This window comes from Typopeltis vanoorti, chromosome 6 (genome assembly GCF_054136105.1).
Source record: "Typopeltis vanoorti isolate ZY-2024b chromosome 6, IOZ_Tvanoo_1.0, whole genome shotgun sequence".
Taxonomy (NCBI): Eukaryota; Metazoa; Arthropoda; class Arachnida; order Uropygi; family Thelyphonidae; genus Typopeltis; species Typopeltis vanoorti.
The window spans coordinates 153,558,492-153,583,046 of NC_143554.1; the positions used below are offsets into that span (position 1 = coordinate 153,558,492).

A 24,555-nucleotide genomic window follows, 5' to 3' on the forward strand; every position below is an offset into this window, starting at 1 on the left:
TGCTGGTTTAGAAAAACCCATATGCGAAATGTTATGCAGTAAACGATTACTGTTTTCAGAGATCGAACCCTCATCTCATTTTCTGGAACTCAGACGACATAGCTTTTAGAAGTTTAAATGTCTGGAGCGATAATTTCGATTAACTAACTCTATTCCTGCTCGCAGTAATAAATTTCCATAATTTATCTGCCCTTCTGTGGGATTGATATTAAACAAAACACGTAGCACAAAATATGCAGGATGTGCAAGCAATCCTTTAATTGAGTGAATATGCAATGGTTAGGATGAAACAAAGTTTTAATCGATATTTGGGTGGTTTAGTCCGCCTTAGCAGAAATTCTGAGAATCATAACTGAGAATTCTATTTCCCAATGTTCTTGTCTTCTTGATTTTATAGTAATGAATGCTGTAACTCTCTCGCACTTTCGTGCATATAATTCTTATTCAGTACCATTATATTATATGAGGTTGGGATTCCTGTATTATATACTGAGTGAATCCTAAGTTAATCATTATAAAATTCCTGCTATTTACCCTCAGTAATACGTTATTTAGTGGAACATGAAAAATTTACATCATTAGTAACTTCGAATTCTATGTTTAATATGCGATTCTTATATTACAGAACTAGATGCCATGTAAGAATTGTATATTAAAACTAGCGTTTTGTAATTTTTTTTTCCACAGGAATAGCATTCAAGAAGTGTTTGGTGAAATAACCGATACCAACAATATTCCTCTCGGATAGATTCTGAGACGAATGTATATTAAAACATAAGGAAAAATGAAAAAAAAAAAAGAATTTTTTTCCCTTCTTTAAATCCTAATTTAAACTAGAATTCTTATGTTTTCAATATGAGAATAATTTCTCATAATAACTTACCGCTTTGATTGCCTCTTAGGTCAGTGTATGGCAAAAGCCAATCACGGATCCTGCAATTGGGTTCCTTCTCTAATTGTCTTTCAACAAAACAATTATAACAACACTCCTGAAATATAGTATAAAACATTCATCTCACCAGAATTTCATATTATACAATACTTATATCGAAATATATTTGATTTGAATTTTTAATTTAATAAAGTCAGTCACATTTATTTTTATAAATAAATAAATAAATAAATATATATATATATATATATATATATATATATATATATATATATGTAAGAATTGTATATTAAATCCAAGAATCCAAGGCAATTTCTCTAGATTCGACAATCTTTATTTCAAGTTCATCATAGCACACATGGATATTAGTAGTCTGCGGACAGTCTACGGTGTGTTGGCGGCCTTCATCAGAATTAACAGAGAAAAGAACGTGGCTAGAGAGTGCTCTGGCTATAGCCCTGTTGTAGGAAATATCCCTGTGGTGTTATTCCACACGCAAAAGGATGGATTTAGCTGTCTGGTCGTAGTATGGTTTTCCACATTCACATACAACTTGTAGGCTCCAGGATAATGAGTGGGAAGATGTTTCTCTTTATGTTTATTAAGAAATGAGCGAAGTTTTGGTAGCGTAGTGAAGCAAGTTCTGAAGTTGAATTTCTTGAGGATATTTCCAGTTTTGGTGAAAGAGAGCTGATATAAGGCAAAGAAATAAAGGCTCTTGGGGAAGAGGGATCTTCAGAAGCAGTTCACTGACGGAGAGAAAGAAATCTGTCAATCTTATTGGAAGAAAAACCATTGTTGATAAAAAGTCGTTTTACGAAAAATGAGTTAATTTTCAATTTCTGTTTCTTCTGTTAGTAAAGATTTGGCACGGTGTGCTAAGGTGGAAATATTACCAAATTTTTGCGGAGTAGCGATGAGAGGAAGCGTAAATGTTTCTGTCAATATGAGTAGGGATTCTGATAATTGCAATTTTTATACTTTCAGAACATCTGGTAAGTTTCAGATCTAGAAAGGGGAGGCAATCATCGGATTCCAGTTCGAAGGTAAAAGAGATGTTTTCATGAAACTTGTTTAGGTGGTCCAAAAATAAATTTAGGTCGTTGACACCGTCTTCCCAGATGAGGAATATATCGTCTATATAACGATACCAACATTTTGGTTTAAGAGGGAAGGAATTAATAGATTTTTCTTCAAAATCGTTCAAAAATATATCACAGAGAATCGGGGAGTGTGGACTGTCCTGAGTTTTGCAAGTAGATCTTATTTTCATATTTGAAGTATCCTGACTTAACACAATGGGAGAGTCAAGCAAAACGTTTTTTTTTTTTTTTGGATATTTGTTCTTGAGAAGATTAAGGACTTCTTGAGCAAGCACATTTGTGAACAGAGAGAAAATATCTAAGCTAGCCATTAAATCTGTTTTTTTTGAGTTTGATGTCCTTAATTTTTGAAACAAAATCAACAGAGTTTTTAAGATGAGAGGAGGAATTTCTGGAAAGAATTTTTTTAAAAAATTGCAAGGTATTTGGAAAGGTTATAGGTCGATGAGTGTATGTCTTCAATTATTGGTCTGAGCGGACAGTTTTTCGTGTGTATCTTGGGGAGACCATATAATTGTGGGATTAAATGATGGAGCGACCTGAGTGAAAGACGGATGTTTCTTGGTAACTCCAAGGTGGCTTTTAATAAATTGTCAGTCCTATCGTGCATTTTAATTGTGGAGTCACTAGTTAGTTTAGAGTAAGAGTCACTGTTTTAAAGTTTCACAATTGTATTATGGTAATCAATCATATATATATATATATATATATATATATATATATAATCAGTGGTGTAGATGTCCATTTCGGTTGGGTGTGCTGTCGTGTGGGTGATAGAACCAGCGCTACAAATTTCACGTCATTGATCGTATGCATAGGCGTCCGCAGAACATTTTTCCGAAGTGGGGGGAAGCTTCGGAAAAATATTCTGCGGAATATTTTTCCCAAGAAAAATATCTACATCAATAAATGTATTGATGTAGATATTGGAGAAATGTATCTACATCAATAAATTTTTATTCATGTAGTTATTTACTAATGTAATTAAATTACATCAATAAAAGTATTTTAAAATTTTTTCGCTGGAAGAAAAATAATTCTTTATATCTATTCTGAGAGTGGGGAAACACAAATAAAAGAATATTTTTTAGAATAAAATTATAAATATATTAATTTCCTTTTACCTCGATTTTAATGGTCCTTAATTCTTGGGAAAATGTATTCGGAATTAATACAGTTCTTTTGCACAATATGTTATATAAAAAATTGACTGGCATGTTTTATTAAAAATCGACTAAATAATTAATCTCAATATGCTAAATTATTTCACTTTAAAAGTATCATAAAATTAACAAGTAAAATATTATTAAATTACATACACTTACCTTTTAAAAATGTATTTTTCTGCTTATATTTGTTTCACTATAAATTTATAATTTACACTTCACTCAGTGAAGTGTACTAGACACAGAGGGCACACGAACTGGTGCTGTTCACAAGAGTAATGAATTTTTTTTTTCACAAATCAGAAAAAAAAAGATAAACCATAAACAGAAACACGTGTCTTATTGCTGCAATAACACACATGGTCTATGGTTACCCTGTGAAATTGGATGCAGCAGGATTTATTTTTTCTTAACTTTGCATCGACTTTTTCAGAGGTCACAAACATTGTATATAGAAGGAGATCGTAATTTAAATACTGATTGTGGAATTGTGTTATTAAGAATTTTGTATATAAGGCTTGTATTAACTGCAGTTATAATAAATTGTGTGATTTATAAAACCATATAAGTATGTATTGAAATGGTACGAATATTAAGCTGTGCATTTCAAGGTATTTCAGCGCAGAAGAATTGATAAAAGAAGCATTTGATGAAGAGAAAAGAGGAATTGCTATTGGAGGAAGAACATTGCATGATTACATTTGCAGATGACAAAGAAATTTTAACTAATACTGAAGATGAACTACAGCACCTAATGCATAAATGTGAAAGTATATGCAAGCAATATGGTATGAAAATTAACACAAAGAAAACAAAAAGTCTCCAGGAAACTAGGAAGTATCAAGGTGATGATGATTGGAGAAAGTGTAGTGCAAGTGAGACAATACATCTTGGTAGTATAATACAAGAAAATGGAAAATGTGACAAGGAAATAAAAGAAAGAATTAACAAAAGAAAATGCATTTTATATCAAGAAAAATTTGTTTATTAATAAAATGAATAAAAATCTAAAGAAAAGGGTTATTAAATGTTATATTTGGAGTATGGCCTTGTATGGATCAGAAACATTGAAAAATGGGAAGAAAGAAGATAAAATGTTGGAGGCATTTGAAATGTGGTTAGTTATGGAAAAGAATGGAGAAAATAAAGTGTACTGAAAAAATCACCAATGAAGTGTTACAAAGAGTTGAGGAGAAAGGAATTTACTAAAGACAATAATAAGAAGAATGCATAACTGGATAGGACATGTATTAAAAGGAGACAGCCTACTGAAAATAATGATAGAAGGGAAAATTGAAGCAAAGCGACCAAGAGGAAGGAGACGACTAATGATGCTTGATGATATAATGGGCACAAGAGAATATCAAGAAATGAAGGAGGGAGCAAGAAACAGAGGAAATTGGAGGAAGAGAATCTGCTGAGTTATACCATTGGACCTGTCAAGAGACACAACACTAATAATGATGATTTCAAGGCCAATACCTTAGAAAGCAGCCTGTTATTTTTAGTGGTTCCAATTCTAAAGAAAGATCTTAGCTTAGAAGCGTTATTTGGAAAATGTAAAGTGCCTTCAATTCTTAATGCGTGTCCCAAGGACAGTGCAACAACAGGCGGCGAACAACTAAGGATCTCCCGAGTGTAGTGAATATGATTTTTTTTTGTGTGTTCTGAGGGAAACAAAAAAATCAACAACTCGAAGGTCACAACCCCCTTTTTCCGCGGGAATGCTCGTGGTTCTCAACCCTTAATCCAGGAACCAAGAGAGAGGGAGAGTATAAGTATAGATCCAGAAGTATCCAAAGGTGTTCTTTTTCCAGGTATCCAGAGACAGCATATCCAGTACGTAGTAGGCGACGGCAGTCTGCAACGATGCAACGGCAGTATGCTGGTCTGCACGGGGCTTTTTATCCAGGTGTCCAGTCGCAGCAGATCAGTATGTGGCAGGCGAAGGCAGTATGCAGCAATGCAAAAGCTGTATGCTGGTATGCAGGGGCAAATGTGAGGAAGGAGGCAAGTATGCAGAAGCGCAGTCTCCTATCGTAGTGTCTCGGAATCCAGCATCGCGGATTCGTTGATCCGCGATGCTGGATCAACGCGGTCCCGAGAATCCTTCACGATGCGACGGCGTTAAAGGAAATCCCGCACGAATGTTAAGGCCCAGGACGAAAAAGAAGTATCGGTGAGATATGCTCCAATCCCCGAAAATCTTTCACGGCGCGACAGAGCTTAAGAACGGAAAGCCCGCACGAATGTTGAGGCCCAAGACGGAAAAGTAGTATCCATATAGTGTGCTTCAGTCTCCGAAATCCCTTCAAGATGCGACGCCGCTAAAGAAGAAGCCAAGGATGAAAAAGAAGCCAGTTGAACAAGATAAGACATCTGGTTAATACGAAAGAGCCAGTTTAGATATAGGTGTCAAGAAAAGGTTGAAAATTGAAAAAATTAAAAAATATTGAAACTTACAACAAAACCAAAAGCAAACCCATTACAATAGAGGTAAAGAAACACAGATGGACATGGATAGGCCATGTACTGACAATGCCAACATCAGATCACACTAGAATAGCACTGACATGGATGCCTGATGGTAAAAGGAAAAGGGGAAGTCCCAAAATGACATGGCGCCGATGGTAATCCAAGAACGAAACAAACTAGTGTAGTCAAGCTGGGGAAAAGCAAGAGAAGCAGCACTGGACCAAAGAGGATATCATGCTAAACATGCTAAAAATACATCAAGTGAGTCAAGTCAAGAAAAGAACCGTGAGTACAATCTTTATGTGTATGTTTAATACTGAGGAAGATTGACTGAATTTTGCCGGACAATTCCAAGGTTCATGTGTGGTAATTTGTTCCGGACTAAAGGGTTAAAAAAGTTTTGGTATTATTTAAATATGGGAAAATTGTTGTTTGAAGTAGATATATATATATATATTGCATGAACAAACTTGTGTGAGGTTGAGATTTTGATAGGTATGTGTTGGTATTGCTACATGTTAATTTTTTTGTATGTACAATGTATGTGAAATTTAAATTCGTAGCCTTAAATTTTTGAAGAGCCAATTTCTTCATTAAACTATTAATACATCCTAGTTTAATAAATATGTTATGGTATGAAAATGTATATTCACTGATCCTTAATCCAGTGCACTTTTAATACTTGAGATAGACCTAAAAGGATACGGCATGCAATCCTAATTATATTTAATACCCTTAAAAGGGAATCTTTGCAGCGCAGTCCTAACATTAAATAAACTTTCCATGGTTCTCAAGATATTGGAAATTAGATCCTCTGTAGAAAATTTAAGAAAAGGTGTAAAGTGTAAAAAATAGAAATTAAAGTAAAGTCAATAGAGAATAGGAAGATGAAGTAGTATGGGAAACTAAGGCAGTAGAGAAATTAATGAAAGTAAAGAAAGTAGTTAGAGTAGAGATTAATAAAAGTTTACAATGGCTCAGCAAACATTACGTTTACAACTCGACCACCGGCCAAAACAGGCCAACCCGTAATAAAATTTCAAGACAGACAAAGCGTCCCATGGTCGAGAGTGTAAGGTTACATATCTCAATCACTTTTACGATTATAATTTGTGGAATGTTTTACTCGATCCCTGGGAAAGTGCCCCCCCCACCACCACTCTGCGGACGCCCATGATCGTATGATTGCATTTTTGTCGATGCATGAAAGTTGTGAGAGTGCATAGCGCATCAGCGCTCATCTTAATTGGTCCAATGCAATTAGTTGCAGGATAACTTTGAATATTTTAAATATCAATTACTTATGAGCAAATCTGGTAGAATGGTGGAACAATGGGTTTGTTTTAGGATTTAATAGAAAACAACAATGAAGGACAATGCTATATTTGGTTGGTATATTTGAAACACTCAAAGGTGAAAATATGTGAACAATCATTTATAAGACGTGAGAATAGGAAATGAAAAGAAAGAATGAGTGAGTAGAAATACTTCCATTAATGGCAAACGAATTATTAATAATTAACATTTGTGATATGTGTGTCCTACAAGCTGGTGGGTAGAGAAAATAGCACGATCCTAAAAAGTCTACACATGAATAAGTGAATTTATGATGGCATAATTAAAAAAAATAAGAAAACTAACGAGTAGACAGAGAGTACTGCAGGAATAACTATGGTGGGATGGAGCAGCAAATCATCTCTTAAAAACTTGTTGCACATATTATGAGTATTTCTCTGGTTTGTGTATATTTCCCTCCGTTTTCTCAGAATTATCTTTTGTTTACTGAATCTGAGTGTACATAATACCCGATCATTTTCGGAATTATCCACATTTTCTTTAATCCTACATGCCATAGTTTTTTTTTTTTTTGTAGTATCAGCGGTTTTGTAGTACAATCCGCGAAAGAACTGGCAGAAAACGGAACATTCAATAGATCGTCAACACTGTTTCCAATCCTAAATATGGGCAAAAAATTTATAAATTTATGGAAAATTATATGTTAAAAACTTATCTATATCTATATTATATATAAAAACTTGCCTACCACGTCAGTTCACATTCACGCACGGAAAACATGAAACTCAGAAAACACCAACTCATGACAAAAGACAATGTTCAATTGTATTGGTTGGTACAATAATCAATCACAGCTTCTAGGTGCTATTGTCTCTGAGCTCACCCAGCCTCGCCTTCTGAGTGGTTTAAAGATATTAGAACGCTAAGAAATTGACCCGCTGCGTCCTCTTTACATCTTTTCAAATGTATGTATTTTGAAAGCACACCCGGTATGTTAACGTAAATGTGATGCATTGTTTACGCGTCAAAAAGTGCCTTCTTCATGAAGCATTAGCATATTGTTTAATTTTAGGAATCTTGCAAAGTCTGTAAACAATTAGCAGGAGTCTTTCACGAGAATAAATTAAAAAAAATATAATATCGATGATACTGATATTTCGTGGATGAGCACTGCACACCCGGAGAATTCGCCCCTGATATATATTTATAATGTAGTATATGGTATGCATTGATGTTTTAAAATCTAGGACAAATAAAGGACAGCCCCGTGGGCAACAGTCGGTTTTGTTCGAAATCATATTTGGGCACTTTCATTAAATAGAATTTACAAATTAAAATAAAATTAATTTCAAGTTATTTCTATTTATATATTATAAAAATACATTTTTTTCCAATTACCACAAAAAAATCACAACAATAATACATTTTGGGCACTGGTATATCATTTATTACTTATTTATCCTCCTAGCTTTAACCGCAACAATATTCTTAATTAGATATTTTATATATATAATACCAATAATATCATTTTCTATTGGTATTATTGATAAATCGGTAAGACTTTCATCGGATATTGTCGATCGCAATATTCTTTTATTAATTTTACTTTGTTAAACTCCTTTCAAACGTATACAGGTGACGTTAAATAAATAAATACGCAGTGCAATGGTAGTATTCGGAAACAAATCGGTTAATTATTTTCATATATATATATATATATATATATATATATATATATATATATATATATATATATATATATATATATATATATATATATATATATTCAACCCTGCTTTCACGTATCACTCATGAATCGGCACGTCAAAGCAAAGCGGCTATTCAGTCGTTGAGTTCATTCTTCATTTGTTATTGCCTTACAGTTTATTTTAGGTCATGCAATCTGTTTAGTAAATTTTCGTTCAGGGAAAAATATTGTACAAAAAATTACTATTATTTATTGTCTCGAAATGGCACCCCCTCCTGATCAAGCGATGATGTGCGGGGCACAACCTGCACACCCGCACGGGTTGTCCCTAGAGAAATACTATTTCTGAAGTTGATAACCGCAAATTGAGAGGAATCAGCTGGTGGCAATTTGCATAACTGATGATTTCGAGTGGATAGATGATACACATTCCAATGTTCGAATCGCGCTAAATGGGGTCACGTGGTAGCACTCAACAGAATAAACGGCACAAGCGGACGCAGCGAATCGTACATGAAGGAAGTTTTTTTTGTGAAGGAAAACAAGTTGCAAACTTCGATTTCTTGTAATGTCTCAAAGACATCATCTAGTTGATTTCTCTCGGGGAAGAATTATTAAAAAAGACCAGAGAATTACTGATATTTTCATAGAGTTGGTAATCTCATATGATGTATGAAGGCTCGAGGCAGCATTCTAACTAATGGAATGTATTCCATTCCATTAGGTAGAATGCTTATCATCGCTCTAAGACGAAGTATGAAGACTTTGGTTATAACTCGAAACGTAATCAATGCACTTCTGCAGGTCAGCTTGCAAATCGGTTCCATTCCTTTCCAACACATATATCCAGATATCTCAACACACTTTGGTAAGACATCTTAGTGCACGTGACGAGTGGTGTTATATCCATAATAATTGAACAAGACTAGTCTGTTCTTCGTTTTACATGTGAGAATCTTTTCAGTTTTTCCTCCAATTCTAGACGACACTTTATCTGGAATGATATCGCGAGAATGTTCTAGGAAGGGATAGATACGGCAGTGTTGAGGTCATGATGAGGAGCATTATGCTTAATCGCTACAAGTGCTGAAAAAAGGAACGATGAGTGTTGAACGATAACGCAGCGCAGGCGTTCAACGTCATGTTCGATAGCTTCATGGTGCGGTAGGCGAAGAATTATATGCACATCTTACACGAGCTTTTTACATAATTGTGGAGACCGAAGGATACGAATCGAACAGCCTGCAAAATCCAAAGATCTCAACCCCGATTGGGAGGCAGTAGGAAGACGCATTTTTACTCCAAATTCGCTACCAGAAAATAAAGAATACGATTAATCGAAATGTTTAGAAATGTTAGAAATGAAAATAATTTAAATTATTTCACCAAACCTTCACGTATAAGAATAAAAATAACGAATCCTTAGCGAGCATATTAGTAAATCACTGTTATTTGTATCTGAAGAGTTACACTAGCAGAAGGCGAAGAAATAAAGTGAATATTAAGATAAAAAAAGGGAGGCAAAACATCATTTTGTCTCCCTTTTGCGGGATGAAAACATGTACGATTTTAGCATTTGTATTCAGCTGAGTGCTTCCACTTGAAATTGCTACCACATAGAAGTTCAGGAAGAGAAAATTAAATACACACGGTTCGGTATATTATTTATCTTCACTGCCCGCTTGTCGGTTTCATTGAGGCAAACCATTTCATCACCATTTATCAAAACGAATAAGTCACCTTCAACTGAAAAGCCGGTAAAATAATTCCTAGCATCACTGAAGACATTCGAATCCACGTCGTTATAACACAGCTGTAGAGATACTCATCGAAGTTTAGGGCGACCAACAATTGCTAATAGCAGGATGTCAATATGCCGTTATTTTGATGATCTTGTAGAATATGCTGGTTTAGAAAAACCCATATGCGAAATGTTATGCAGTAAACGATTACTGTTTTCAGAGATCGAACCCTCATCTCATTTTCTGGAACTCAGACGACATAGCTTTTAGAAGTTCAAATGTCTGGAGCGATCATTTCGATTAACTAACTCTATTCCTGCTCGCAGTACTAAATTTCCATAATTTATCTACCCTTCTGTGGGATTGATATTAAACAAAACACGTAGCACAATATGCAGAATGTGAAAGAAACCTTTAGTTGAATTAATATGCAATGGTTAGGATGAAACAAAGTTTTAATCGATATTTGGGTGGTTTAGGCCGCCTTAGCAGAAATTCTGGTTGAGAATCATAACTGAGAATTCTATTTCCCAATGATTTTGTCTTCTTGTTTTTATAGTGATGAATGCTGTAACTCTCTCTCGCAATTTCGTGCATATAATTCTCATTCAGTACCATTATTTTATATGCGGTTGGGATTGCTGTATTATATACTGAGTGAATCCTAAGTTAATCATTATCAAATTCCTGCTATTTACCCTCAGTAATACGTGATTTAGTGGAATATTAAAAATTTACACCATTAATAACTTCGAATTCTATGTTTAATATGCGATTCTTACATTACAGAACTAGATGTCATGTAAGAATTGCATATTAAAACTAGAGTTTTGTAATTTTGTTTCCAGAGGAATAGCATTCAAGAAGTGTTAGGGGAGATAAGCGATACCAACAATATTCCTCTCGGATACATTCTGAGACGAATGTATATTAAAACATAAGGAAAAATGAAAAAAAAAAAAAAGAATTTGTTTCCCTTCTTTAAATCCTAATTTAAACTAGAATTATTATGTTTTCAATATGAGAATAATTTCTCATAATAACTTACCGCTTTGATTTCCTCTTAGGTCAGTGTATGGAAAAAAATAATCAAGGATACGGCAATTTGTTTCCTTCTCTAATTGTCTTTCAACAAAACAATTAAAAAAGCAGTCCTGAAATATAGTATAAAACATTCATCTCACCAGAATTTCATATTATACAATACTTATATCGAAATATATTTGATTTGAATTTTTAATTTAATAAAGTCAGTTAAATTTATTTTTATAAATATATATATATATATATATATTACCTTGGACCCTCTTCATATGAACAATAACATCAGCTATAATTTGTCTGACTCTTTCAGCTCTACTATCGGATACTGGCGATCTCGTGGTTTCACACACGCACAGGTGTACAACTTTAGAACTTTAACACGGACTAGCTCAAGTTCATAATAACTGTAATTTACAGTCGAATTTATAGCTTTATAATTTTATAGCTTTAGAGTGTCTCAATGATTTTTTGTTTTTTCAGTATCTTTTAATAACTGTATATGTTCTTAACGCGAAGTCATTCCCGACGAAACATGTTGCGTATCCAATAAATCTCAATTTATTGGATACGCAATATATATATATATATATATATATATATATATATATATATATATATATATATATATATATATATATATATATATATATATATATATATATATATATATATATATATATATATATATATATATGTGTGTGTGTGTGTGTGTGTGTGTGTGTGTGTGTGTGTGTGTGTGTGTGTGTGTGTGTGTGTGTGTGTAAGAATTGTATATTAAATCCAAGAATCAAAGGAAATTTCTCTAGATTCGACAATGTTTATTTCAAGTTCATCATAGCACACATGGATATTAGTAGTCTGCGGACAGTCTACGGTGAGTTGGCGGCCTTCATCAGAATTAACAGAGAGAAGAACGTGGCTAGAGAGTGCTCTGGCTATAGCCCTGTTGTAGGAAATATCCCTATGGTGTGTTCTTCCATACGCAAAAGGGTGGGTTTAGCTGTCTGGTCGTAGTATGGTTTTCCACAATCACGTTCAATCTTGTAGGCTCCAGGAACTGAGTGGGAAGATGTTTCTCTTTATGTTTATTAAGAAATGAGCGAAGTTTTGGTAGCGTAGTGAAGCAAGTTCTGAAGTTGAATTTCTTTAGTATTTTTGCCAGTTTTGGTGAAAGAGAGCTGATGTAAGGCAAAGAAATAAAGGCTCTTGAGGAAGAGGGATCTTCAGAAGCAGTTCACTAACGGAGAGAAAGAAATCTGTCAATCTAATTGGAAGAAAAACCATTGTTGATAAAAAGTCGTTTTACGAAAAAGAGTTCATTTTCAATTTCTGTTTCTTCGGTTAGTAAAGATTTGGCCCGGTGTGCTAAGGTGGAAATAATACAAAATTTTTGCGGTGTAGCGATGAGAGGAAGCGTGAAGGTTTCTGTCAATATGAGTAGGGATTCTGTAATTGCGATTTTTATACTTTCAGAACATCTGGTAAGGTTCAGATCTAGAAAGAGGAGGCAGTTATCGGATTCCAGTTCGAAGGTAAAAGAGATGTTTTCATGAAACTTGTTTAAGTGGTCCAAAAATAAATCAAGGTCGTTGACACCGTCTTCCCAGATGAGGAATATATCGTCTATATAACGATACCAACATTTTGGTTTAAGAGGGAAGGAATTAATAGATTTTTCTTCAAAATCGTTCAAAAATATATCACCGAGAATCGGGGAGTGTGGGCTATCTGAGTTTTGCAAGTAGATCTTATTTTGATATTTGAAGTATCCTGACTTAACACAATGGGAGAGTAAAGCAAAACTTTTTTTTTTTTTTTTTTTTTGGATAATTTGTTCTTGAGAAGATTAAGGACTTCTTGAGCAAGCACATTTGTGAACAGAGAGAAAATATCGAAGTTAGCCATTAAATCTGTTTTTTTGAGTTTGATGTCCTTAATTTTTGAAACAAAATCAGCAGAGTTTTTAATATGAGAGGAGGAATTTCCGGAAAGATTTTTTTTAAAAAATTGCAAGGTATTTGGAAAGGTTATAGGTCGATGAGTGTATGCCTTCAACTATTGGTCTGAGCGGACAGTTTGACTTGTGCATCTTGGGGAGACCATATAATTGTGGGATAAAGGATGGAGCGACCTGAGTGAAAGACGGATGTTTTTTGGTAATCCCAAGGTGGCTTTTAATAAATTGTCAGTCCTATTGTGCATTTCAATTGTGGAGTCACTATTTAGTTCAAAGTAAGTATCACTGTTTAAAAGTTTCAAAATTGTATTATGGTAATCAATCATATATATATATATATATAATCAGTGATGTAGATGTCCATTTCGGTTGGGTGTGCTGTCGTGTGGGTGATAGAACCAGCGCTACAAATTTCACGTCATTGATCGTATGCATAGGCGTCCGTCGGGGTTAGCTTGGAGAAAAATATCTACATCAATAAATTTTTATTGATGTAGTTATTTACTAATGTAATTAAATTACATCAATAAACGTATTTTAACATTTTTTCTCTGGAAGAAAAATAATTCTTTATATCTATTCTGAGAGTGGGGAAACACAAATAAAAGAATATTTTTTAGAATAAAATTATAAATATATTAATTTCCTTTTATCTCGATTTTAATGGTCCTTAATTCTTGGGAAAATGTATTCGGAATTAATACAGTTCTTTTGCACAATATGTTATATAAAAAATTGACTGGCATGTTTTATTAAAAATCGACTAATTAATTAATCTCAATATGCTAAATTATTTCACTTTAAAAGTATCATAAAATTAACAAGTAAAATATTATTAAATTACATACACTAACCTTTTAAAAATGTATTTTTCTGCTTATATTTGTTTCACTATAAATTTATAATTCACACTTCACTCATTGAAGTGTACTAGACACAGAGGGCATACGAACTGGTGCTGTTCACAAGAATAATGATTTTTTTTTTCACAAATCAGAAAAAAAAAAGATAAACCAAAAACAGAAACACGTGTCTTATTGCTGCAAAAACACACATGGTCTATGGTTACCCTGTGAAATTGGATGCAGTAGGATTTATTTTTTCTTAACTTTGCATCGACTTTTTCAGAGGTCACAAACATTGTATATAGAAGGAGATCGTAATTTCAACACAGATTGTGGAATTGTGTTATTAGGAATTTTGTATATAAGGCTTGTATTAACTGCAGTTATAATAAATTGTGTGATTTGTAAAACCATACAAGTATGTATTGAAATGGTACGAATATGAAGCTGTGCATTTCAAGGTATTTCAACGCAGAAGAATTTCTGCGTTGAAATACCTTGAAAATCTAAAGAAAAGGGTTATTAAGTGTTATATTTGGAGTATGGCCTTGTATGGATCAGAAACATGGAAAAATGGGAAGAAAGAAGCTAAAATGTTGGAGGCATTTGAAATGTGGTTAGTTATGGAAAAGAATGGAGAAAATAAAGTGGACTGAAAAAATCACCAATGAAGTGTTACAAAGAGTTGAGGAGAAAGGAATTTACTAAAGACAATAATAAGAAGAATGCATAACTGGATAGGACATGTATTAAGAGGAGACAGCCTACTGAAAATAATGATAGAAGGGAAAATTGAAGCAAAGCGACCAAGAGGAAGGAGACGACTAATGATGCTTGATGATATAATGGGCACAAGAGAATATCAAGAAATGAAGGAGGGAGCAAGAAACAGAGGAAATTGGAGGAAGAGAATCTGCTGAGTTATACCATTGGACCTGTCAAGAGACAGAACACTAATAATGATGATTTCAAGGCCAATACCTTAGAAAGCGGCCTGTTATTTTTAGTGGTTCCAATTCTAAAGAAAGATCTTAGCTTAAAAGCGTTATTTGGAAAATGTAAAGTGCCTTCAATTCTTAATGCGTGTCCCAAGGACAGTGCAACAACAGGCTGCGAACAACTAAGGATCTCCCGAGTGTAGTGAATAAGATTGTTTTTGTGTGTTCTGAAGGAAACAAAAAGAATCAACAACTCGAAGGTCACATCCCCCTTTTTGCGCGGGAATGCACGTGGTTCTCAACCCTTAATCCAGGAACCGAGAGAGAGGGAGAGTATAAGAATGGATCCAGAAGTATCCAAAAGGGCTCTTTTTCCAGGTATCCAGAGGCAGCAGATCCAGTATGTAGTAGGCGATGGCAGTCTGCAGCGATGCAACGGAAGTATGCCGGTCTGCACGGGGCTTTTTATCCAGGTGTCCAGACGCAGCAGATCCAGTATGTCGCAGGCGAAGGCTGTATGCAGCAATGCAACAGCTGTATGCTGGTATGCAGGGGCAAATGCGAGGAGGCAAGTATGCAGAAGCGCAGTCTCCTCTCGTAGTTTCTCGGAATCCAGCATCGCGGATCCGTGGACGTCCGAAGAAAAGTCGAACCGTAATATGCATCGAGTCCCGGGAATCCTTTCACGATGCGACGGCGTTAAAGGAAATCCCGCACGAATGTTAAGGCCCAGGACGAAAAAGAAGTATCGGTGAGATATGCTCCAATCCCGGAAAATCTTTCACGGCGTAACAGAGCTTAAGAACGGAAAGCCCGCACGAATGTTGAGGCCCAAGAAGGAAAAGTAGTATCGATATAGTGTGCTTCAGCCCCCGGAAACCCTTCAAGATGCGACGCCGCTAAAGAAGAAGAAGCCAAGGATGGAAAAGAAGCCAGTTGAACCAGATAAGACATCTGGTTAATATGAAAGAGCCAGTTTAGATATATGTGTCAAGGAAAGATTGAAAATTGAAAAAATTAAAAAATATTGAAACTTACAACAAAACCAAAAGCAAACCCATTACAATAGAGCTAAAGAATCACAGATGGACATGGATAGGCCATCTACTGACAATGCCAACATCAGATCACACTAGAATAGCACTGACATGGATGCCTGATGGTAAAAGGAAGAGGGGAAGACCCAAAATGACATGGCGCTGATTGTAATCCAAGAACAAAACAAACTAGTGTGGTCAAGCTGGGGAAAAGCAAGAGAAGCAGCATTGGACCGAAGAGGATATCATGCTAAACATGCTAAAAATACATCAAGTGAGTCAAGTCAAGTAAAGAACCGTGAGTACAATCTTTATGTGTATTTTTAATACTGAGGAAGATTGACTGAATTTTGGCGGACAATTCCAAGGTTCAAGTGTGGTAATTTTTTAAGGACTAAAGGGTTAAAGAAGTTTTGGTAGTATTTAAATATTGTAAAATTGTTGTTTGAAGTAGATATATATATTGCATGAACAAACTTGTGTGAGGTTGAGATTTTGAGAGGTAAGTGATGGTATTGCTGCACGTTAATTTTTTTGTGTGCACAATGTATGCGATATTTTAATTCGTAGCGTTAAATTTTTGAAGAGCCAATTTATTCATTAAACTGTATTAATACATCCTGGTTTAATAAATATGTTATGTTATGAAAATGTATATTCACTGATCCTTAATCCAGTGCACTTTTAATGCTTGAGATAGACTTAAAGGATACTGCATGCAATCCTAATTATATTTAATACCCATAAAAGGGAATCTTTGCAGCTCAGTTGTAACATTAAATAAATTTTCCATGGTTCTCAAGAAATTAGATCACCTGTAGCAAATTTAAGAAAGGGTGTAAAGTGTAAAAAATAGAAATTAAAGTAAAGTCAATAGAGAATAGGAAGATAAAGTAGTATGGGAAACTAAGGCGGTAGAGAAATTAATGAAAGTAAAGAAAGTAGTTAGAGTAGAGATTAATAAAAGTTTACAATGGCTCAGCAAACATTACGTTTACAACTCGACCACCGGCCAAAACAGGCCAACCCGTAATAAAATTTCAAGACAGACAAAGCGTCCCATGGTCGAGAGTGTAAGGTGATATATCTCAATCACTTTTCCGCTTATAATTTGTGGAATGTTTTACTCGATCCCTGGGAAAGTACCCCCCCCCCCTCTGCGGACGCCCCTGATCGTATGATTGCATTTTTATCGATGTATGAAAGTCGTGAGGGTGCATAGCGCATCAGCGCTCATCTTAATTGGTCCAAAGCAATTAGTTGCAGAATAATTTTGAATACTTTAAATTATCAATTAATTAGGACCAAATCTGAGTAGAGTGGTGGAACAATCGGTTTGTTTTATGATTTACTAGAAAACAACAATGAAGGACAATGCTGTATTTGGTTGGTATATTTGAAAAATACAAAGGTGAAATATGTGAACCATCATTTATAAGACGTGAGAATAGGAAATGAAAAGAAAGAATGAGTGAGTAGAAATACTTCCATTAATGGTAAACGAATTATTAATAATTAACATTTGTGATATGTATGTCCTACAAGCTGCTGGGTAGAGCAAATAGCACAATCCTATAAAGTCTACACATGAATAAGTGAATTTATGATGGCATAATTTAAAAAAAATAAGAAAACTAACGAGGAGACAGAGAGTACGGCAGGAATAACTATGGTTGGATGAAGCAGCAAATCCTCTCTTAAAAACTTGTTGCACATATTATGAGTATTTCTCTGGTTTGTGTATATTTCCCTCCGTTTTCTCAGAATTATCTTTTGTTTACTGAATCTGAGTGTACATAATACCCGATCATTTTCGGAATTATCCACATTTTCTTTAATCCTACATGCCATAGTTTTTTTGTTTTTTTTTTTTTGTAGTATCAACGGTTTTGTAGTACAATCCGCAAAAGAACTGGCAGAAAACGGAACATTCAATAGATCGTCAACACTGTTTCAAATCCTAAATATGGGCAAAAAAATTATAAATTTATGGAAAATTATATGTTAAAAACTTATCTATATCTATATTATATATAAAAACTTGCCTACCACGTCAGTTCACATTCACGCACGGAAAACATGAAACTCAGAAAACAGCAACTCATGACAAAAGACAATGTTCAATTGTATTGGTTGGTACAATAATCAATCACAGCTTCTAGGTGCTATTGTCTCTGAGCTCACCTAGCCTCGCCTTCTGAGTGGTTTAAAAATATTAGAACGCTAAGAAATTGACCCGCTGCGCCCTCTTTACATCTTTTCAAATGTATGTATTTTGAAAGCACACCCGGGATGTTAACGTGAATCTGATGCATTGTTTACGCGTCGAAAAGTGCCTTCTTCATGAAGCATTAGTATATTGTTTAATTTTAGGAATCTCGCAAAGTCTGCAACCAATTAGGGGAGTCTTTCAGGAGAATAAATAAAAAAATATAATATCGATGATACTGATATTTCGTGGATGAGCACCGCACACCCGGAGTATTCGCCCCTCATATATATTTAAAATGTAGTATATTGTATACATTGATGTTTAAAATCTAGTAACAAATACAGGACAGCCCCGTGGGCAACAGTTCGAAATATTTGTTCGAAATCATATTTGGACGCTTTCATTGAATAGAATTTGCAAATTAAAATAAAATTAATTTCAAGTTATTTCTATTTATATAGTATAAAAATACATTTTTTTTACCACAAAAAATCACAACAATAATACATTTTGGGCACTGGTATATATAATATATCATTTATTACTTATTTAACCTCCTAGCTTTAACCGCAACAAAATTCTTAATTAGATATTTTATATATAAAATACCAATAATATCATTTTCTATTGGTATTATTGATAAATCGGTAAGACTTTCATCGCATATTGTCGATCGCAATATTCTTTTATTAATTTTGCTTTGTAAAACTCCTTTCAAACGGATACAGGTAACGTTAAATAAATAAACAGTGCAATGGTAGTATTCGGAAACATATCAGTTAATTATTTTCATATATATATATATATATATTCAAACCTGCTTTCACGTATCACTCATGAATCGGTACGTCAAAGCAAAGCGGCTATTCGGGTGTTGAGTTCATTCTTCATTTGTTATTGCCTTACAGTTTATTTTAGGTCGTGCAATCTATGTAGTAAATTGTCCTTCATGAAAAGAATACTTTTCAAAAAATTACTATTATTTATCGTCTTGAAATGGCACCCCTCCTGATCAAACGATGTTGTGCGGGGCACAACCTGCACACCCGCACGGGTTGGCCCTAGAGAAATACTATTTCTGAAGTTGATAACCGCAAATTGTGAGGAATCAGCTGGGGTCAGTTTGCATAACTGATGATTTCGTGTGGAAAGCTGGTACACATTCCAATATGCGAATCGCGCTCAAAGGGGTAACGTGGTAGCACCCAACAGGATAAACGGCACAAGCGGACGCAGCGAATAGTACATGAAGGAAGCTTTTTTTGTGAAGGAAAACAAGTTGCAAACTTCGATTTCTTGTAATGTCTCAAAGACATCATCTAGGTGATTTCCCTCGGGGAAGAATTATTAAAAAAGACCAGAGAATTACTGATATTATCAGAGAGTTGGTAATCTCATATGGTGTATGAAGGCTCGAGGCAGCATTCTAACTAATGGAATGTATTCCATTCCATTAGGTAGAATGCTTATCATCGCTCTAAGACGAAGTATGAAGACTTTGATTATAACTCGAAACGTAATCGATGCACTTCTGCAGGTCAGCTTGCAAATCGGTTCCATTCCTTTCCAGCACATATATCCAAATATCTCAACACACTTTGGTAAGACATCTTAGTGCACGTGACGAGTGGTGTTATATCCATAATAATTGAACAAGACTAGTCTGTTCTTCGTTTTACATGTGAGAATCTTTTCAGTTTTTTCCTCCAATTCTAGACGACACTTAATCTGGAATTAACATCGCGAGAATATTCTAGAAAGGGATAGATACGGCAGTGTTGAGGTCATGATGGGGAACATTATGCTTAATCGCTACAAGTGCTGAAAAAAGGAACGATGAGTGTTGAACGATAACGCAACGCAGGCGTTCAACGTCATGTTCGATAGTTTTATGGTGCGGTAGGCTAAGAATTATATCCACATCTTACACAAGCTTTTTATATAATTCTGGGGACCGAAGATACGAATCGAACAGTCTGCAAAATCCAAAGATCTCAACCCCGATTGGGACGCAGTAGGAAGACGCATTTTTACTCCAAATTCGCTACCAGAAAATAAAGAATACATTATCCTTGCTCTGAAGGAGTGGGCCACTTTGCCTCTGGAACTCCTGAATCACTTGGTGCTAAGCGTGGAACGACGTTGTGAGGGCTGCATTGCAGTAGGTGGATATATTCCATATTTAAATGTCTCTACACTTATTTTATTTTATTATTTCATATTTTCTGTCTACGCAAAGTTGTCTTTCAATTAACCTCATACGAGAGGGCCATTGAATTGAAGTCCTTAATATAGAGGATTTTCTACAATGGGAGGAAACTGTGCAGTCATTGAGTTAACTTCAACAGCAAAAATTGTCACATTTAAGATAAAACCATGGAGAAAACCCTGTTCTTGGTTATATAGCCGAGATAGCATGCATCCCACTCTATCTTGGAAAGTTCGCCTGGAAAGAAATATTTTAATAAATACAAGAAGATGTCCTTTGAGATTTAGGTTATAGAGGTCTTTTAATATTGAATATCTCCAGACAATCTCATAGATATTGACATGTGAAAGAAAATTGAAAAAAAGTTCTTGCTTCAGAAAGTCATCTCTTACACAAGTTTCTTAACGAGCAAATGGTCTGAAGGTGAAAGATGTCTAAGTAACCCATATTGTGTATTGGAAAAAAGATCGTTTATAAATACCAGAGAAATCTAGTATTAACCATTTTCTCTAATATCTTACAAAGACAGCCGATCAGACAATAGATCGATAATTATTTGCTTGTGTTTGATCATATCATGGTTTTGAGATAGCAATGACAATTACCTTATATCGAGAACCAATAACTCTTCCTCTGCGAGTATTCTATTGTATATTAAGAGAAGGAGATCCATAGAAGATGATGGTGGATGCTTTATCATTTCGTAATGGATGACATCAGGCCCTACTGCTCTAGATGAGACAGTAGAACAGCTCTTTTTAGCTACTGATAAAGGGCTGAATGTATGGCTCAGGTCCATTGGAAGAAACTTTAGCCTTTGTTTCTCTTTCCGCTCTTTCAGTCCTAAACATTCAGGAGGATATGAAGCTATTACTGAGATTCTGGCAAACCTTTCTCCCAATGTGTCTGCAATAGCTTTTGGATCAGCAATAACACTCCCATTATAGTCTACTGTAGAAAAACAGTGTGTTCTATATCTATCTTTCATTTTAAAATTTTATGCCATAGAATTTTTGGACAGGTCATTTGATCAACTGATGTGGTAAATTTTATTCATGAATGTTTTTCACTGGAATATCACAAGACGTGTTTCGGCCGAGCATGCATAAAAGATATTAAGTTTGATGTAGTGGGGTATATACGAAATATACACCAATTTGTGACTTGGAATTACTTACGCTAATGTCTCCCTGATATTTAAGATCTGAATATATCCCCTCATCAGGACCATTAAGGAGATACCATTCTGATATCACTCCTCTACAGGAACTGAGTGCTTTTTGATGTATTAATATGTTTGGTAATCCAGCCATTGTCGTTGCTCTCAGCAGTGTCTCGGAATGTTGCTGACACATTGTTTCTAAAGATATCACCAGAATTTAATTTCTTAACAGTTTTAGGAGATCCTACCAGTACTTCTAAACCTTTTTGAATAAAGAAGGATATTTTGCACATTGGCTTTTGACCAGTTGCATGAATCATCAAAAACACTGGCACATTTATATTAGTATTATCTCTCCTTTGTTTGTTTCTTGTGTTACCAAATGCCATATGTATGCATGTATCGCTACTTGGTTGAGACTTTTTTTGGACTGCTAAAACGTGAGGATGATGATGATGATATCATGCTCAAGGAGTTTATGGTCTGGCACTAGAACTCTCCACCCAAAACGGAGAGTATTAGGTGTGTCACTTTGAACAAGTCAAGATAAGATAAGGAATTGTGACGTGATTGTTTTATAAGATTATTGACGTCATCGTGTGTGATCGTACGGATTCGGTAGCATTTTCAGAAATGCCTTCTCCTTCTTTAAGTCCAATTTGAAACCTGCAGCTCAATTTTTCAGTCGACAATCCTTTAAAGCCGGTCAGAAAATGATAGGAGATGTATTGTTAGGGATACGTTTACGTCGATCCTTTATAAACAAAGCATCAGAAGCTGGGAAAACTACTGCTGAAACGCTCAGAGCCGATTAATTCAAAGAGGTCAAGGAAGCAAGAAGCAGAAAACGAATAATAAAAAGCACAAGCGAGATGACATCTTTTGCTGAGGATATGATGTCTGAGTTAGATTTTTTTTCCCACCCTCGTGTCAACGTGTGTGTGTGGAAAGAAGTTCTTATATCACCTACCAACCAACCAATATCCAGTTCTGACAGTGGAGGTCCTGTGGAATTTTGCATAGTAGGTACATCTGAAGGATACTCGGATTTGAGAAAATCATAGTTATGTGTTCGTGTGCGCATAACTGACAATGATGGCAAACCTATTGAAGGTTCTTCAGTTGGTATCGTGAAAACATTTTCCCATTCCGTGTTCAGTCAAATTGACTTTTTTCTCCAAGATAAACTGGTGAATGTGGCATCAAACATTTATCCTTATACTGACAATGATGGCGAATTTATTGAAGATACTTCAGTTGATGTCGTGAAATATTTTCCAATTCCTTGTTCAGTCCAATTGACTTTTATCTCCAAGATAAACTGGTGAATGTGGCATCAGACACTTATCCTTATAGGGCTTATATTGATAACCTGCAAAATTATAACAGAGATGCTTAAAACAGTCAACTGAAAAATGAACTATTTGTTAAAGATAATGTGGCTGATGTTAGTAATATGTTTACCAAAAGTGAATGTGGGATGCATAGACGACAATCTCGAATTGACCAATAGAAATGTGTCGAGATGCTTGGCCGAATACACGCTGACATCGCGCATCAAGCCCGGTTCTTGATCTACAACGTTCCTATTCGTGTTCGTTTGGTTCACAGTTCTCTCGAATTATGTTTACTGAGTGCAAATGCTGATGCTAAGTATAAAGTCCCCCCCCCCCCCCCACCCCCCCCCCCCCCCACCCCCCCCCCCCCCCACCCCCCCCCCCCCCCACCCCCCCCCCCCCCCACCCCCCCCCCCCCCCACCCCCCCCCCCCCCCACCCCCCCCCCCCCCCACCCCCCCCCCCCCCCACCCCCCCCCCCCCCCACCCCCCCCCCCCCCCACCCCCCCCCCCCCCCACCCCCCCCCCCCCCCACCCCCCCCCCCCCCCACCCCCCCCCCCCCCCACCCCCCCCCCCCCCCACCCCCCCCCCCCCCCACCCCCCCCCCCCCCCACCCCCCCCCCCCCCCACCCCCCCCCCCCCCCACCCCCCCCCCCCCCCACCCCCCCCCCCCCCCACCCCCCCCCCCCCCCACCCCCCCCCCCCCCCACCCCCCCCCCCCCCCACCCCCCCCCCCCCCCACCCCCCCCCCCCCCCACCCCCCCCCCCCCCCACCCCCCCCCCCCCCCACCCCCCCCCCCCCCCACCCCCCCCCCCCCCCACCCAAGCTACAAAACATATATAATAAAATAAATAAAAATGATTATATAATTTTAGCAGGAGACTTAAATGCAAGAATTGGAAACACTAAAATTAATAATAATATAGGAATACCTGGAGAACACACTCTAAACAGAAATGGTAAAAAATTGATTGACTTTGTAGTTGATAATAACCTAAAAATAATGAATTCCTTCTATAAACATACATAAATATACTTGGGCAGCAAGAGGATGGAAATCAATATTAGATTACTTCATATTAAATGAAAAGACATCAAAATTTTCATTAGATGTTACAGTTCACAGAGGATATGAAATAAGCAGTGACCACTTCCTTGTTAAAATAAAATTAAGATTACCACCTAAATGGCTACAAGTAACAAGAACAGAAAGAAAAATTGAAATATTTGTCTATAAAACTAGACTATTGAATGACACAAATGTACAATGGCTATGTGAACAAAGAATTAACCAATATCTAGATAAAATAAAACAAAATGAAAAAATGGAATGGCTTAATAAAAAACGATATACTAAATGCAGCAGCAAATGAAAGCTTAGGAAAGACCAAAAATTTCAATAAAAGAAAAAAACTGAAGATCTGGGATGAT

At 35.9% G+C, this 24,555-nt stretch overlaps 1 protein-coding gene across 1 annotated transcript in view; it reads right to left on the reverse strand.

Annotated features, from left to right (window-relative positions):
• The window catches only part of LOC150106113 (uncharacterized), a 190,203-nt gene that overhangs the window by 34,596 nt on the left and 131,052 nt on the right, over positions 1 to 24,555 (reverse strand). Inside the window, exon 6 of the mRNA XM_090394632.1 lies at positions 11,431 to 11,536. Coding sequence (XP_090250758.1) covers positions 11,431 to 11,536 — 106 coding nt within the window. The remainder of the gene's footprint in view (positions 1 to 11,430; positions 11,537 to 24,555) is intronic.